A 20,130-nucleotide genomic window follows, 5' to 3' on the forward strand; every position below is an offset into this window, starting at 1 on the left:
AGTCATTATGAAATTATTGTAAAATATAATTCCTTGCTTGATAAAATATAATAATGACTATTTATACGAGAATTAAACAGTTAATATTTCATCAATAAACCTGTATCAGCTACTGTCTATAAATTGAAGGCATTGACAAGACAGAGGATCGACAACGTTGTTCTTCTATCTTTCTCCACCTTCACTGCCATTATAACGTGGACCTCACTATAGGAGTCTAGATCCGCTACTGTCTATATAGAAGGCATACCTATAGGTGGCAATCAGATGATTCGCCACATATAAATAAGGATCTATAGAAGGTCTTTATACAAAGATCGACAACGTTGTTCTTATATCTTTCTCCACCTCCACTGCCATTATAACGTGGACCTCACTATAGGATCGATATTGATAAGCTAGGGACACAGAAGACAATAATTAGCAATATCAATTCGAAAATAGCATAGAAATTGGATTGTGAACATTTTGATAGGAACGACAGAAAACATTATCATTATACTGTCAATCAGCATCTTTCCAAACTTCAGACTGTCAACATATCAAATAAATAACAGGATACTGTTATTTGATATGTTATTTGGTTATTTGTTTTATATAAATCATGTATGAATGTATATTTCATTTATGGCTTCAAATTCAACTGATGCTAACAGTTTAAAGTAAGTATAATGATGGTTGAATGATTTCGACCTTATTACTTATAAATAATGTTTTAATGATGGTTGAATGATGGAGCTCACTTGAAGAAATCCAGACGTCCTCTCTCGTAGCTGATGTTGACAACATTGGTCACTCCTCCATTTTGAATGAGTCCTTGGAAGATGATAATTAGACTGCAGGCCATCATGACCAGCAATTGGGCCACATCCGCCATTATTGCCGTTCTTAGACCACCCTGCAAAAAATTCCATCTATTTCAGCACAAAAGTTTGCTATATTTCATGAGTAAAATATGAGTAGACACGAGTTTACTATTTATAAAAAATGAGATCAATGAGTGGAAATATAGATATTTTATTTATATATCATAAATAATAATTTATTTGGCAGTAAACATATTACTGAATTTTCATTTGATTTCATGAGCTATAACACTACCAGCTAAATTAACAAATTAATCTAGATGGTGGTGGCTATAATCGATAAAAAGTTGTGTAACTGTAGAATATCAATAAAAGATGATCAAATTTGAAATTGGAATTAACTATTGGAAAAATCATTACAAGTCTCAAATCGCCCAAAGGTCCATACACTCATCTCTCATTGTCTTTTTTCTTTAGGGCTACGGTACTTTTAATATAAATAAAAATATAAATATATCAGTACCCTTTTAAATTATTTTGTCACAACGTATACATGTTTCGGACATTAATTTCATCTGTAATGTCATTAATTAATTGAACATTATCATGGCATTAAACATTGTTAATTCAACAATGGTGTTAAACATTATCATGACATTGATTTAACATTAAACATGTTAAATTATTTTTTGTCAAAACATGTTTCAGACATTAATTCCATTTCTTAATTTTAAAATGGCATTATGTTCGAAAAATGCTGTGACAAAATAATTTAAAAGGGTACTGAGATTTATATTTTTATTTATACTCATCTCTCATTATCATCAGTTTCAGTTTTATGCCTAAAGCTCATGTGGGCATCATGAAAAACGTATATTCAGGAATTCTATGAGTATTTTTCCGAACCTATCAATTTTATTCAAGGAAAAATAACACAGTAAGAAGCACAGTAGTATTACTGCTATTGCAATAAGATTGATACAAATAAAATATTCGAATGGTTATTATGTTCACAAAAATATCGATCAGATATCGGAGTTTATATCACCAAGTATCATTATCAATATACAATATTGATGATTTAAAATTACCTAACCCTCAAGTTCCTTTGTCTTTCTATACAGAGTTTCTGTATAACAATTATAAGCTCCATATAATTAGAAAAGGAATTATAAGTATGAAGTTACAGAGCGTTATACAATTATCTGCATAAAAACCCGATAGCTCCTGTATAACTGTCTTTTTTCTTCAGGGCTACTCTTAAATATAAATACAAATTGGAAATCCAAGTACCCTTCTTCTATTTATTTTCCACTCACTTGATAATGACATTATACAGCCGGATCATGTCGTGATTGAACAATAATTTTAAAAGTCCACTTAAATTTATATTTTTTATTTTTTATATATCTTGTATAATATAACTAGCTGATCTGAAAATATAACGAAGCTGTGGTCTGATAATGGAACGTTCCTAGCCAAATGAGGAGATAATCAGCTTTATCAGCTTTCTTCAAATATATCATACCAAAATAGTGTAATTTATTAATATTCCATTACCGTACTAGGCCTAATAGTGTTGCCATTCGAATCAATTATACTTAATTAATTGTTTTGCTCTATTCTGTTATCACTACAATAGTGATGTGAAAAAAGGTCAAATTTACAATCTATCATTAATTAATTGTATTATTATGAGTGTTGATAATTTATTCTTCTTCAAATTAATATTGTTTACTATCAAATTAATTAATTTTGCTATATTGTTACATGATATAAGATAATAATGTACTTCATTATGATAAGAATTATCACATTTGATGATGAGGTGATGTGTGACGCATGACTACGATCGAATTATCTCTAAGAAAAAACTCTTTCTTGTTATTCATTCATAAATAATTTCTATCTATCTCTCATTAGAAAATTGTGACTTCCAATCAATCTTACTCAGTTCCATATACATCATTCTTCCCAATTTTTTAGCCAAAAAACTCTGATGATTTTTATATGCTTATCAGACGTATTGTAGCCTATTTCATTTCATTACATTCTGCATGAATCGATAATAGTTGCCCTTATCAATTAAATTACCATGCGAAAATATCTCATATTATTATCTCTCTTTTGTTACAAAAAACTGATACTTTCTTAGTGTAGCTGTTATGTAACACTGTTTCTTCAGCTTATCATTAGAGAAATAGGTGTTTTCTCTAACATTTCTATCTGGTATTCCACTTTTCAATCGTAATCATTCAGCTCTATATTGAAGCATCATTCAAGTATTATACTATTCTATATATACTGTAGAATAGTATATGTATTAGCCTACATATACTAATTAGGAACATTAGTGGACAGTGGAAACTTTTAATAGTAGGCTAATGGATAGTACTGAATGGTATGGTAGCTGGTGAATATAATAAATTGATAAAATGGAAATGTAAAAACATGAAAGTTATTTGAATATCTTATCAAAAGACCCCTACCCTCAAGAAGACGAAAGACTCCTTGGAAAATTGAACATCTTGGGAGGAAGCAGAATATAAAAATTTTCCCAATTCGATTGAATTAATTATAAGATTCATAGATTTTTTCAAATATTCAAAGCATTGAAAATCTAGAAAATGTTTGAAAAATTACATTTTCATATAGGATCTCTATCAATATTGAAGATACTTATAAATTTTGATTGATATGAATAGAAAAATAAGAGCCTCATTATCTTCAAGTGAACAATGTAGGTATTTTTGATTGAGAGAGGAATGTATTTTTGGGTCAGCTGCTCTCCTCTCCAACAGTAGGCTACTCACAAGTACTTATAACAAGTAGTGTGCTAATTCTGTTGATATTCTGTAAGATTTTCTAGTCGATTTTCAATTGTGATTTGATGAAGTTCTTGGTTAAAGTAGGAGGAGATTTCAGGAGATATTGAAGCCTTCATTCAACAGAGATCAAGCATTCTTGCCATAACGTACAACTTGTGTGTAAATTTTGTTATGATAAAAATCTGATTAGATTATTGCGAATTTTCAAGACGATTCTCAATAATTTTGTGTTGATGAAGTAGGGGGGAAACTCCAGAAGAAATTGGAACCTTCATTAAACTGAGGTTTTACATTTATGTCATGACTCCTATATCAAGAGTAATAGCACACTGGGGTGTATAGGCTACTTCAAACAAGATGCCAGAGTCCGAAAAAGCTTGGAAATGCTTGAATAATAATACTGCACTTTGAGTTGTTTTAGCCTATCTTGGAATTTATTCTTCATTCTTTTGTTATTATTGACAACTAGCAGGTAACCCGTGCACCGCAAGGGTCTATTTTGAAACTTTACAAACTAAAAACTTGACGTAATAAAATATTAGAAAATTGAAAATAGGCCTTTAACCATCCTCAGTTAATAAAGAATCTTTATGCGAAATTAAAGTCAATCAGTCCAGTAGTTTATACGTGATGATGCGTCAACCATAATCTCCCTATCCCGTACGTGTATAAGCCAGTTTTTTACATTATTATAGTAGGGTGTATAGTAATTGATTATAATAGATGATGGATGATTTATCGGTATCTTTGAATTAGAATAACTTTTGAACGGTTTTAAACATCATGTATTATCATTTTTTTGGGAATTGACCATATAGGCTATTTCGGATTACTCTATCAAATTAATAGGACTATATTCTAGGATCTAGATTCCTATAGTGAGGTCCACGTTGTAATGGCAGTGTTTGATTAGCAATGGTATTGCTATCCTTGTCTATCATTCAACAAAGCGGATAACGCTATCTCTTTCTCGCTTTGCTCTGTTGCGAGATCGTCTTTAACAATGTAGAATCATAATTGATTAAATATTTCATCTTCATTATGAAAATTCATTATGAAATCATTGAAAAATATAATTTATTGATTAATAAAATATAATTGATTATTTTGAACGAGAATGAACCGTTAATATTACATCAAAAACCTGTATCAGCTACCGTCTATAGAAGGCATTGACAAGACAGAGGATCGGCATCGGCAACGTTTTACTCCTATCTTTCTCCACTGCCATTATAACTTGGACCTCATTATAGATATTTTCTATAGTGAAGTCCACGTTATAATAACAGTGGATAAAGATAGGAAAACAGCATTGCCGTTTGCGTGCCTTGATTAATTACATTTCTACATTAAAAACGGACTTGGCAACGTTGCAGAACTGGAAAAGGATAGTGCTATCTGTTTTGTCGAATGATGGACAAGGATAGCAACACCAATGTTGATCAAATACTGCCATTATAACGTGGACCTCACTATAGTTGGTTCCACTCCTAGTTTTTGTTATTAGACAATTAGACTTCTATAGTTTTTGTAATTATTTTAGGTATGATATTCGCAGAACTTATGGTACCTGTGAACCCATCTCATTTTTACTTACCATGACGGTGAAAAAAATGGCGATCGCTATTATGCTACAGATGGAAGCCCAGTAGGGAAGTCCAATGACTGTTTTGAGGGCGACGCATGGAGTGAACACAGTCACACCGAGATTCAGCAGACTTCGCATCACATAAGTCCCCGAAGCTAGGCACCGGACCAGGCGGGATTTGAACCTCAGGTCTAAATACTGAAAAAAATTACCAATGTGATAAGATCGTTTTCTATAAAGTGTGCAGTATTTAGCTCAAAAATTTCTAGTTTCATTCAAAATTTACACTTTTGAATAATTATTAAGTTACACTGTTCTAGATTTTTTGATTTTAGACTCTAATAGTATCTATTTGATTCAAAATTATCTTGAATGAAAAAAGACTAAGAAATTGTCAAAAAACCACTGATTTATTGATAATTAGAAAGACCGGTTTCGGTTATTCATTGTCAATCTCTGATAAACTCAGAGATTGACAGCAATGGTGTAATAACCGAAACCGGTCTTTCTAAGTATCAATAAACCTGTGGTTTTTTGACAATTTCTTAGTGTTTTTCATTCCATATGAATAATTATCACAATATCAACTTCTCAACTACACAAAAAGTAAATTAACAATCATTATAAGGGGTATTGGTATATTGGATTGAAACAATGATATTATAAGTATCACTAATTAGTGATGTTAAGTTTGCCTCTTTAAGTGAGTCTTTTAATTATAAAGATGAGGAGTTTATCAGAGATTGACAATGGTGTAATAACCGAAACCGGTCTTTCTAATTATAAATAATCAGTGGTTTTTGACAATTCCTTAGTCTTTTTTCATTCAATATGAATAATTACCACAATATCAACTTCTCAACTACACAAAAAGCAAAATTATCTTGTTTATCTGAGTATTGAAAAGCGTAAATTGTATTTTAAAAGTGAAAGTGACATGACCAACATTTTGATTTGGACAGTATAGTATACATTGGAAATGGGGCAGTTTTGGGCATGAGGCTGTTGTGACTTTCCTCATGTTAAGTATTTGTACACAATGTGATAAATAAATAAAGATGAGCAATGCATGGATATAAACAGTATGATAGTTATGAAGGTGGGTGAGTAAGATTCAACAAATTAAAATATCGAATTTGAACCAATTAATTAATCATGATGGTAAAGCCTATTATTAGAAGCTATGGGCTAGTGAAGACCCTGATGATATTTCAATTGAGTGATCAGCAATTAACTAATTCTTACTTTCCTTGCCCTATTACCATAGGTAAGGAAAGTATTGCTTTCCGAAAAAAATTAAGGTACCCCAATTTCCAAATTTCTATACGTTTCAAGGTCCCCTGAGTCTAAAAACGTGGTTTGTGTGTGTGTGTGTGTGTGTGTGTGTGTGTGTGTGTGTGTGTGTGTGTGTGTGTGTGTATGAGTGTATGTGCGTCTGTGTACACGATATGTCATCTCTCAATTAATGGAATGACTTGAAATTTGGAACTTAAGGTCCTTACACTATGAGGATCTATGAGTGTGTGTGTGGGTGTGTGTGTGTGTGTGTGTGTGTGTGTATGTGTGTGTGTGTGTGTGTGTGTGTGTATGTGCGTCTGTGTACACGATATGTCATCTCTCAATTAATGGAATGACTTGAAATTTGGAACTTAAGGTCCTTACACTATGAGGATCCGACACGAACAATTTCGATCAAATGCAATTCAAGATGTTGTCAGAATGAAAATGTTGTCAAGAACAGGGCTTTTCGCGATTATCTCGAAAACGGCTCCAATGATTTTGATCAATTTCATACCTAAAATAGTCATTGATAAGCTTCATCAACTGCCTCAAGTCTCATATCTGTAAAAATTTCATGAGCTTTGCCTCATCTATGCAAAGTTTGATTTTAGATTTCTAATTATCAGGCTTCAGATACAATTCAAACAAAAAAATTCAAATGAAAACGATTGAGCATGAAAATCTCTACAATTCTGTAACATTTTTACCTAAAATTGAAAATAAGCTTGAAATTCGAGAAAATGTGATTATATTTAATTGCAAACTGTTGGCAACTGTTTATTCTATTAGATCATTCACTATGAAGAGATAGCAGACCTCGTGTGTCTCCAGCGTTATAATAATAATTATCAAATTTTCCTGTCACCAGGTGGCTTGAATCTTTGAATAGTAGACTTGAGATGCGCAGGAACACTAGCGTCAGGTGATCAATTTTCATAACGGCAAGGAAAGTTGTGTGAGTGCGCCACACCAGATTTTATTTGTAATGTTATAAAGTGAAATTATAAGACATTTGTCTATCTACTGCAATTAATTGTAATTATTGAGAGAAATGAAAAAGTGGATCCATCATGAATGAGTCCCTCATCACTAGTGTAATAATATGTGTGTTCTCTATTTAGGTACGGTTTGGTGATAATTCATTTTTTGTTTATTTTTTCAAGGAACGCAGACTGTTTTGAGTTCAAACTCCAAGTATAAAAGACAAACAATTCCGCCTTTTGGTTTACCGTTTGCCTAATGCACCCTCAGACTGATTGCAGTCATTCCCCTAGTGAATAGAATGCACATGAACAATAGAAGGTGAATATTTTTCGTCACATTTGATCACTAAGAACAATGATCAATGAATATTCAACTGCACTGTCAATGTACGAAATCCAGAGACTATCAATTTGATGCTGTGTATGGCTACAAACTGCTCTCCAAATTCATATCAAGTTCTTTTACATGAAGTTGATTTCACCAACTGTCGAAATCTATACTTATAAAATTCTTATCTGACTCACTCACTGATCACGATTCCTGAAAGACTACTGGATGGATTGCAACAAAACTCAGAATATAGCTACTTTATAGGTCCTAGGTGCTCACTAAGAAATCTTTCGGCGATATTTTAACTTCAAGGGTAGTTTTTGAAGGGTTAAAGTTCGTCTTTTAGCATGTATATATTCATCTTCTTCCAATCTCTTGCAATGTCTATACCGAAAAACGGGGTGAATAGGGACAAAAACTGGGAAAATTGAAAATTCTTTAATAGCTTATTCCTTAATAAATGTTTATAGCTCTACCCAATTTATTCTGATAGGGGGGATTTTTTTATGTACACATTAATATAAAAATCATCTATTCAACTTGATTTCTATGCTGTCGGCAGCTGTGCTTCTTGTTGCTTCTTTGAACAGATAGAAACGTAACCTGAAAAGTTTTGTCTGGACATTTGTTAATAGAACTATAATCTAGAGAGAGTACCTTTCCGAAACAGTTGTCAACTAAATTTATTAACAGCCTAATTTTGTCAGGATGGCAGTAAGTTGAGGAAGGTTTTTAAACAAGATATGAGTTCTGTCCTTTATTAGGTGAGTATCAAGTTGAAGGACTTATTAATACATTTATCGAGAAATATTGATTGGCCACTGCTGCTTCAATCAGAGCTATATCCGGGTGTACAGATAATTTATTTAATCTTAATATTTCATAAAACAAAATTTTATGACGGGAGTTGCTTCTAACAATCAAAAATTAAAATAAAGATTTTGATTAAATTTGGATCATAAAAATGATCTAGCAATTAGTATTCTCTCAAGAATAATCTAGCTTTCAATTCCCGTAGCAAAGCTCGGGTGCCCTGCTACTGTGTTATAAATAACATCGATCCTTCACTTGAATCAAACATAACATCTTTAAGTTAATAATTAAGATGAAAATAAAAATTGTTTGTAAATTTAGTGTGAATTGTTTATTAAAATAAATGAAGTTTATCTTCATGTCTACCATTAAACAGACACTAACAGTCTGGAGTGGATACTACTGGCTCCATGATCTTTCTGTTGTGTTCTCTGCATAGAATAGGAATTCAAATTTTTCTATAGTTAAATAACAGTGCAGTAAAGTAACAGTATTTCGTACTTTTTTCCGTTATCAGTTAATAATTTAGATCAAAATAAAAACTGTTTGTAAATTTAGTGTAAATTGTTTATTAAAATAAATGAAGTTTATCTTCATGTCTACCATTAAACAGACAGTTTGGAGTGGATATTACTGGCTTTCTGCTGTGTTCTCTGCATAGAATAGAAATTCAAATTTTCTATAGTTAAGTAACAGTATTTCGTATTTTTTCCGTTAGCTCTACTCTTGTGAATAATTTAAAAAAATAAAAATCCAAGTACCCTTTTAAAAATTGTCTTTTTTAATTATTAACAGTATTTACTATGGTACTGTCAGCATGGATATTATATATAAACAATGCTGAACGTTTATAGTGAATTTCATTCTGTAGGCAGAATTTGCCTAGCTTCCGTATTAGATTTCAAATTGGATGACAGAGATGGAAGAGAGGGAATTTTTGGAGGAAGACAGAGATGGTGAAGAGGGAGATTTTGAGAAAGACAGATAATAGTGGAGAGGGAAATTTTGAGGACAGTGATGAAGAAAGGGGGAAATTTTGGGGGAAGACAGAGATGGGAAGAGGGAAATTTTATAGAAAGACAGTGATGAAGAAAGGGGGGAATTTTGGAAGAAGACAGTGATGGGGAAGAGGGAAATTTTGGAGTAAGACAGAGATGGGGAAGGAAGAAATTCTGGAGGAAGACAGAGATGGTGAAAAGGGAAATTTTGAGAAAGACAGATATAGTGGAGAGGGAAATTTTATAGAAAGACAGTGATGAAGAAAGGGTGAAATTTTGGAGGAAGACAGATATAGTGGAGAGGGAAATTTTATAGAAAGACAGTGATGAAGAAAGGGGGAAGTTTTAGAGGAAGACAGAGATGGGGAAGAGGGAAATTTTGAGAAAGACAGTGATGAAGAAAGGGTGAAATTTTGGAGGAAGACAGATATAGTGGAGAGGGAAATTTTGAGGACAGTGATGAAGAAAGGGGGAAATTTTGGGGAAAGACAGAGATGGGAAGAGGGAAATTTTGAGAAAGACATTGATGAAGAAAGGGGGAAATTTTGGAGGAAGACAGAGATGGTGAAGAGGGAGATTTTGAGAAAGATAGATATAGTGAGGAGGGAGATTTTGAGAAAGACAGAGATGAAGAAAGGGGGGAATTTTGGAAGAAGACAGAGATGGGGAAGAGGGAATTAAGAGAAAGACAGTGATGAAGAAAGGGAAATTTAGAGGGAAAACAGAGATGGAGAAGAGGGAAATTTTGAGAAAGACAGAGATGAAGAAAGGGGGAAGTTTTGGAGTAAGACACATATAGTGAAGAGAAAAATTAGACAGTGATGATGAAAGTGGGGAAGAAAGAGATGGAGAAACGGAATATTATAAGACTACTACTACTTGTCATCTGTCTTGTTATTTGATACACACATTGTAATTAGGCGCAAATGAGGAAGTGTATACGTCAATGCTAAGTGGAAGGAAGCTACATTTCATCTATTTATGGTGAGATTCACTTAAAACTGTCAGCATTGGTTAAATGGGAGCCATTGTTGCTATTTGAAGAAAAATGCTGACAGTTCAAATTAGATCTAACTTGCGTCATGTGTTGTTTTGGCATTTCATTCAAGATGAAAAATTTTATGGTATGGTTTCAAAAGAGTACCTAAGCGAAATCGCTTATTAACTGTACATCCGGATGAGATAATCTATATAAAATGAAAATCGAGCCTCAAATTTTGACATTCAATAACTTTTTTATGTGTGCACCGAATTTGATGATTTTTTTTAGTTTTGTTCTTTATGTTCAGGACCAGGTTTATGGCCTATCAAATTCAGAATCCGAAATCAGGACTCTTTCCTAAGGTCCTTCAATGTTTGCATGTAGCTGGCCACACACAGAAATAAAAATCAGCTGTTTTAATCATTGCGTCATCCAACAGCCGTCGGTAGATCTGTTTTTAATTTTTTTTCTACTGATTCACAAAATTTCAATTCTTAATAATGCTGCGGTTCGAACGACGTCCAAACTTGGGTCGTAGAACTCGAAATGCTGTAAATTTATAATAATATTATAATCGTATTATTATTATTATCTTTCATATATATAAATAGATATATTATACGTATTATTATTTTATTTTAGGCTACTTCTTGTACTGTTACTCATTCCCCACACACAGATCCGTCTATGTGGGGGAAATATTCACAAATCTGTTTTTAGATATGTTGTCTATGTATCTTGTGCTTTGTATTGTGAATTGAAATTGAATTGAATAAATATATTTAATTTATAATTTTTGTTTTGATTGTAAGCTTTGTTTTATTTTTATTTCTATGAATTTCTTGAATAATTTATTGTAAATTGTATCGATGGCAAATAAAAAGAATTGAATTGAAAATTGAAAAATATGGAGATTGCCTTTTCACACCGTTCGACGCCATGCCCGATTCAGTGTGTGTGAGTTCTTCCATTCAAACCAATAAGCAAGAAGCACCTGGATTTGCATCCAGCTAAAGTTTGTCATGAGATTAATTAACTATTTGGCGGTACGAAGTTCGCCCGGCCAGCTTGTTGAGACTAAATTTCTATCTCAAATCTGGTCATACATCTTGAAATCAATTACAAATCCGTCAAGAATAGTTAGCCAAGAAATCGTAAAATCATGTTAGAATAAGTAGGCCAATTGTCGTACACCTATGTAAGATGAGTTGCCTACCCAATATTATTAGTCCTGAAACCGCCTAATGATACTGTATCTTGGTATTACCATGGAGAAACGATAGCATAAGTAGATATCCCATGGTATAGGGCGTTTATGTCGCAACTTTTACTGTTATCTCAAGCCGATAGTCCACGTAGTTCTTTCCCATGAAGCTGTGTGACACTGGTATTCTCTCAAATTGTGCCGTTCATACACTCTCACCCCAACAAAACAGTAAAATTTACAATAATCGACAGTAATCGGCTTGAGATAACAGTAAGTTGCGACATAAATTCCCTATACCATGGGATATCTACTTACGCTAATGTTTCTCTATGGTATTACATACTCTCTGTACACAGAACGGGCCCTAGAAAGAAGTATTACAACTTCAAACTTTTGAACTGAACACCAACCTTCAAATTGCGATTTCCGTTATTTTATCTATCTTACTATGTTAAGAGAGATTAAGAGAGATGATTATGTTAAGAGAGTTTATCTCTCTTATTATGTTAAGATTAAGATCATGACATGTATCAACTGGTTATCATTCCTTACGAACCAAAGTAATTTTTCCTTGTATGAATAATAACTGAGTAATCACCAATCACTATCGTGAGGTCCACGTTATAATGGCAGTGTTTGTTTAGCAATTGTATTGCTATCTTTGTCTATCATTCAACAAAGCAGATAGCGGTACCTCTTTCTCGCTTTGCTCTGTTGCCAGTACGTTTTTTAACAATGTAGAAATATAGTTAACTATAGTAGTTCTGTGAACAGTAGACCACGCGCTCAGTAAGTTACATTGACCTGTTGTTATGTTTTCTCAAAAATAAAAAAAAACATTTATCGATTTAAAATGTCTAGAAAAAATCATAATTAATGAACATAGAGCTTTCTGTCCTATCGTACAGTGACGTGTCGTCCCGGAATGTGAGTGTGAGCGCTGTTTTCAGGTCTGGCTGCAACTGTCTACAAGGTTGATGGAAAGATACATTTCCAAGATGTTCGATGTTTTTGAACGGGTAGTATTATAGTCAATTGTCTACTAACGTTGATGGAAAGATACATTTTCAAGATGTTCGATGTTTTTGAACGGGTAGTATTATATACACTAGACAGCTGATTTATGATGAATCATTTCCAGTCTGATTTTCACGGTAATATTGGCGTTCAAAGGAGACTCCTTTTCCTTTTGTATTATCTTTAAAATGCAAAATTCCAAAAAACCGTATTTATACGTCGACGAGGAATTCAAAAAGGAACATACCTGACAAATTTCATCAAAATCTATTGCTGTGTTTTGCTGTAAATGCGGAACATAAAAATATAAATATAAACATAAAGAGAAATGCAAAACCGTCGACTTGAATCTTAGACCTCACTTCGCTCGGTCAGTTAACAAAATATTCATCTTGATTATGAAAATTTATCATGAAATCATTGAAAAATATAATTTATTGCTCGATAGAATATAATTGATTATTTTGAACGAGAATGAACAGTTAATATTACGTTAATAAACCCATATCAGCTACCGTCTATAGTAGGCATTGACAAGACAGAGGATCGGCAACGTTGCTGTCCTAACTTTCTTCACTGCCATTATAACGTGGACCTCACTATAGTATAACCATAGAGAAACAATAGCATAAGTAGATATCCCATGGTATAGGGCGTTTATGTCGCAACTTTTACTGTTATCTCAAGCTGATAGTCCACGTGGTTCTTTTTTATGAAGCTTATTGATATTGGTAGTCTCTCATATTGTGCCGTTCATACACTCTTACCCGGTCAAAACAGTAGAAATCGACAGTAATCTGCTTGAGATAACAGTAAAAGTTGCGACATAAACGCCCTGTACCATGGTATATCTACTTACGCTATTGTTTCTCTATAGTATAACTTCTATCTCACTTGAGTCCTTAAACACCATATTAGCACTTACCGAGGCACCGGTGTGTGAGACCAGAGGAAAAATTATTTTTTCTATAGTGGCAAAATTGTGAATCAGAAATTGCTGCCCGCTCTAATACCTTCTCCCCCACTATTCCTCAACATTCTTCAACAATGCTCGTCAGTCCCCAACTCACGGTTATCAAGTAAACATCAATCTATTGAAAACGTACCGGTCTCAGCTACCGGATCTTTCGGATAACGTACATTTTTACCGGTCTAGAATACCGGATGTTTTGACTAACAGATATCTTGAGCGTTCAATTTTTTCTAATGTTTTTCTCTTCATTATTTCGGTATTTGATTGACATGTTTTATTTGGAAAACTGATTCTTGTAATTTAGAAAACGTTGGTTTAGGAAAATGATGACAATGGATGAGTTATCAACCATACAAGCCCCAGCCTTTGGAACTTGTATCAATAGCATGCTTCACAATGAAGTGTCACAAAATAAACATCCATTTGACGAAATAGATGACTCCGACCACTATAGTTATTTATGAACTTTTCTTGCTAATAAAATAACTGGAGGCTGAAAACGTTTGCTCAAACAAGTTTCTTGGTAACAATGAAAAACATTATTATTTTCGAAGATTACCTTTCAGTTTTGCTATAAGTCTATATTGATAAAATATTTCTCCATTATTATTGGTCTGAGTAGTAACTGATAGTATATCTTACACGGATTTTGTATTGTGTGTGTTCTTACATCCAACATAATACATTTATCACATATCAATGTTTCCAAACTTTTTCTATTCTTCCATCACTTAATTTGCAACTAAAATCTATATTATACTTTACTATAATTGAAATTTACCAATGAAAAATATTTAAATTCATATTTAGTAGAAAATATATCAAACATATCACTTTAAGCAAGACCCGGTCTGTGAGACCGGATGTTTCGGTTTAGGTCAGTTCTGACCATGTTTCGGTTAAAGTGTTAATTCAAATGAAATTCAATAAAACCGCTAATGGTTTGAACTCAGAATGCGACATATAATCGTAGTTTAACGAGCGAAAGTAGTTGAGAAAGATAGTAGCAATACGAGTGCAAAAGTAGTACTTGGATGATTCATAAGACCCTTAGAAGCCTCATGTATAAAAACTGAACAAAGAAGAATCGAATCTTGAATAATATTTTAAATCTTACCTGATAAACAGAAGTAATCCTAAACTATAGTAAACAGGTACGAATACGAAGCAGACGATGGGAAAGGCAATTGACATTCCATATAAAGTCTCCCACATTCCGCTGCCTCTATAGAACAGCTCTGATGGATATCCTGAAACAAAAATCAATATTCAGTGCTGTTTTAGTAGCTATACACCGTACCGGTACCTCTTGAGACAAAGAAAAAATTGTAATTAAATTTGTATAAAATTAAATTTCTACAGAAGCCAGTTTGTTGGCAAAGTAATACAGTTTTTCACAGCAAACGCAGACAAACTTTTGAAGAAATCGCAAGCTTCATAGGCTGAAAAATTTCAAACACCAATCACAAACACCTGTGCAACTTACTCTTTATCAATAACTATTTTTGCAAGTCGGTATGGTCTTAGATTTGTTGAAAAGCGTAGACTTAAGCTGCGTTTACACCAAAGTTATTAACAAAATGTTAATATCTTAATCCTATAGATTCTTTTAGATTGAGCATAACTTATCATACACATGATAAACATATGTGTTGTCAGGTTCCGTTGAATCTAATAGAGTCTATAAGGATTAAGTTATTAACATTTTGTTAATAACGTTGGTGCAAATGCAGCTTTACAAGCTGCGCAACACTCAAACAAAATGCGAGAAATACGCACTATGATCGCAGGTCGCGCAGGTTCGCGCTCTGATCTCGATCACTGTACTTGGCGAATCCGTGTTTGAGAAACGCACGTTTGTCGCGCGTAAGTTTGTAGCAGCTAAATAGTGTTCCTCATAGACTCCACTTCCTTATAGACTCTAAGATTAGTAGAAAAACTAAACTAAAAATAAAAACCTGGACAAACAGTAACTTTTTCTTCCATATCGACATATGAATCTCCATATTTCTGCTCAACCTACTGTTTGAAGGCCAATTCTTTTAGATGCATTTGTTGAAAGTGGACTCGTTTACAATTTTTGCACATCTTTTTCTCTCTTTTTCCTACTTTCTTCTCCAATACTTCCCTTTTTTTCTCCTTTTCACCCTTCATTCCTTCATTCCTTCATTAAAACTTTTACAATATTTCCATTAATAAATAAATCCTTAGTTTAAATAACGAAATTAACGTTTGGTAGAGAGTTAGTGGGGAGGATATTTTTAATATTCTTCCCAAAGAATGGACATTGATATGTCCAAAGCTCCGCCAATTTATGTAGATGCATAACAATATGATTATTATCTATAGTTATTATATAACAAATTGCTTTTTCATATAATATACAGTTCAATAGTTATTTTCTTAGTCTATATTATGTAAATTCATCTATAACTATGCTGTATTGGAAGCTATTGTATATACAAGTGTATAAGCCAGTATATATTGTAATCTACATAAATAAAGTACTCAATCAATCAATCAATCAATTCCTTACTTTTATACCCTCTACCTGCCTATTACATGGGAAACCATAGTTGGCTAGGTATTTTCCTCCTTTCTTTCTTTTCAGCACTCCCCACCATGAAGCCTGTTTTTGTATTTATTAAAAAATTATTTTTGATTGTGATTTTCGGTATTTTGATTTCTTTCATGTATATTGTCTTGATTTGAATAAAGTTATTGTTGATTGATTGTTCACACAAATTCATGGATTTTTCCTTGCTCCCGAATAGCTTTGATTACCTTTTTTGGGACTTGATTTAAAGAGTTTTCTCAGGCTCGGAACCTCTTCTGAATACCCCCAGGAATTTCTAGTTTTACAAAAACAGCATTTTGAATATAACACAGTTACTGTATTATCTGGTGAACATAAAATGAATCTTTCCAACCTTATTCAACGCTCAATGAGGGCAAATTGATATCTGAATTTTAAGGTATGAAACTTATTCAAAATCGTTAATAATTTCGAATTATTCAATTCCTTATTCGCACAAATATCAATTTTCAACCCACGAGCCAGGAGCTATCAAATTATCACATCAATTTCTTCATTTTTAGAAGCGTATACAGATTATTCGACTGAGATACACATTCGACACAGACTTTTTTCATCAAACAGTAACAGATTCAGTTGGATGATGTGGACCGCAAGTTTTTTCTCCATTTAGCTCACGTATTGTATAATCTGAATATGGTACATCCAAGCATTGAAAACTCTTCTATTAGAGATCATAACCCAGCAATTGCTGTCACCTATAGGCAGAGTTTAGTATAATATATACATTACAAGTTCTCGACCAATCATGAGATTAAGATACATTACAAACTGGTTATCAATCAGGGGAGAGAGAGAGAGAAAGAGAGTGAGTAGGCGGAGTTTAAGATATGACTCCCAAGATGTGCTGCTGTCCACTGGCATAATTACGAATTAGAAAACAAGCAGTCGCCCAATCAGGAGAGAGTCGAGTGTGAATTAGTTATTCAACCAGTGCTGTCTCCTATTGGCCAAACTTGAAGTTGAGTATTTTTACAGTGACCAATCAGGAGAGAGTTTAGTGTAGTAGAGTAATCAGTGGTGATAAAATGAGTATTGCTTTTTATTGGCCACTCGCCTTGATAGAATAATGTATTATTGCTAGTTTTTTATCTTTTTCGATTGGTATTCAAGTTTGAGTAATATTTTTTATTTATAAATTTTGATTAAATTCTGTAATTGAAAATATGCTCAACTAGACTAAACAGAGAGAATTTCAAACACTTTAGAAGGAAATATTCGAAGGTTAATAAATGGATCATTAGTTAGAAAATCAAGTGAAGGTTGATCAATATTCATCTATTCTCCTTCCAGCTATTCTCTCTCTCTCTCTCTCTCTCTCTCTCTCTCTCTCTCTCTGTTGTCAATATTAATATTTGTAATTAAAGAAAAATTGAAAATCAATTTCACTTATCATCAGATAACTTTCAAAATACGATGAGCATGCTTGATCAATTTATCATTCAACTTGCTATGATATCAACTACTCTCTTAATAGAAAATTGAATGACACTTACTTGACTAGTCATGTAACTTAATAATTATCTTGATTGGTAGAATACAACGATATGCAGTACAAAAACTTGATTTATAGCTTTAGAGAATAATTTGAAACAATGTATTGTCGAGTGAACAGACAGAGGTATGATTCATCGTGATTTCTATAGTAATAGAAAATTACATTATTTAAGTGAAGAGTTTCTAACTTACAGTGAATTATCGGCGGGAACCACGAGCAGTCAGGAGATAAGGCCAGATTATATTCATCATTATTATTAGAATTAAATAATACACGGTATCTATTCTCTGTATATTCGCACGGTACCTATTATGTGTAGCTAGCGTATAATTTACTCGTCCGATCTTCGAAGCTTTTTAGAGATTCACATTTAAGCTATATGGCAATTCTTATTCTATTGGTGGTAGTGCCTGGAATAAGGTGAATGGAATATTTTTCCTCATATCACTCAATAAAGTGAGTAGACTGTCTTCTAATATTTGCAGAATTCTGTAAGTGTAAAAAGTGAAAGTGTGAGTGTTAGTTAATTGATTGTAATGAAACAGGCAATCAATTACAAAATTGTAATAAACAATAGTTATCATGTAGGCCCAAGTCCGATATTTGTAATGTTTTCATGTACAATAGATTTCTTCAATGGAAGAAGAACCACTCTGTTGGATTTAACCAAGCATAGTATATAGCTATCTACCATATACTAAATTAGTATATATAAATAAATTTGAAGTTGCATTTGTTCAAATGCTGATTAATGAATAATTATTATTAAAAAAAAATCCCAATTAAATGCTGTAAATCACCCCGAAGACTTCTGCTACTGCAAATATTGACAACAGGGTAAACAGCTAGATGGAAATTCGATGAGTGCTACAATACAAAAATTATTTGTCAGCCCGGGAATCGAACCCAGTACCTCCTAATTGCCGGTTAGGATAAGGATAAGGGAAACCATTTCTGACCAGCAATTAGGAGGTACTGAGATCGATTCCCGGGCTGACAAATAATTTTTGTATAGTAGCGCTCATCGAATTTCCATCTAACTGTTTACCCTGTTGTCAATATTTGCAGTAGCACAGGTCTTCGGAGTGATTGACAGCATTTAATTGGGATTCTCGTTTATGATAATTATAGTATATAATCTATATATTTACCGACTGTATACTATTCTTGGGATTAAACTATTTGCATTCGGACTGATGTATAAATTATCATTGGAACCGTTTTGGGCGTTAGCCTGTGTACTTAGTGGTAATTTTCTGGTTGTGTGATTCTAATGATTGAATAGATTAATGGAATAAATAAATAATGGATCAAGGATCACACTGCTTCCATTGAGCAGTAAGTAAAGAAATACTATTTTCTTTATTACCTCTGTCATCTCTGATTGAAGGCTGCTGATGACGAATTCATCAACAAACTCATAAAAAGTTTATTATTTCGGTGATCATATGTGTAAATCATACCAGATTTCGTAAATCACGAAGAATTTGCACAACTTTTGCAAGAGCAGTGGCGTGACTAGAGACGTGTAAAAGTACAACCGAGACAATGGAAAAAGTAATGTTGGATTGATTAAATAGTAGATCTTTCATAGTGATATATATGTTTGAGGAAGTAAGTTACGGGAGTGTCATAATAAAATTGGCCAACAATTGTTTTGTACATCATGTCACAAGAATGAATTATAATAATCATTGTTGTCTCAGTGTTATTTACATTCACCTGTCACACAGAAAGAATAGTCTAGGAAAGTTATTGTACAAAGAAGAATGTGTTTCGTCTCGGAAATCGTTTTACGTCTCAAGAGCTGAGAACGGTGTGCTATGTTTTATGAAAAAATAAATTGAAGATGCTGAAGAACTAAACAAATTTAATTGTCAAAATCTTGCCTGTCATACCAATTTGGAGCAAATTGAAAAGTTTCTAAAAACTGATCCACTTTTTGCTCTGAACACATCTCAAGAACGTTTGTCACAATAATTAATCAATATCGGGGGGTGAGCTTTGCTCTGGAGTGTAAAAGCATAGAAAATTGTAACGAAATATTGAATTTATAGTTTATATTTATTAATTCATTTTCTCAGTCGTACAATCTTTTTACAGTTATATGAGGAGGCACAACAGGCTTATGCCCAAAACTGTCCCTTTTCAAATTTATACTACAGTCCAAATCAAAATCTAGGTTAAGCTACGGTACTATCACTCATCAAAATAACAATTCATTCACAC

At 32.9% G+C, this 20,130-nt stretch overlaps 1 protein-coding gene across 1 annotated transcript in view; it reads right to left on the reverse strand.

Annotated features, from left to right (window-relative positions):
- Positions 1-20,130, reverse strand: part of LOC111043363 (sodium/iodide cotransporter) — a 73,290-nt gene that overhangs the window by 17,591 nt on the left and 35,569 nt on the right. Inside the window, 4 exon segments of the mRNA XM_039429041.1 lie at positions 744-898; positions 5,232-5,420; positions 14,925-14,941; positions 14,944-15,057. Coding sequence (XP_039284975.1) covers positions 744-898; positions 5,232-5,420; positions 14,925-14,941; positions 14,944-15,057 — 475 coding nt within the window.

The sequence above is a fragment of the Nilaparvata lugens genome, chromosome 1 (genome assembly GCF_014356525.2).
Source record: "Nilaparvata lugens isolate BPH chromosome 1, ASM1435652v1, whole genome shotgun sequence".
Lineage (NCBI taxonomy): Eukaryota > Metazoa > Arthropoda > Insecta > Hemiptera > Delphacidae > Nilaparvata > Nilaparvata lugens.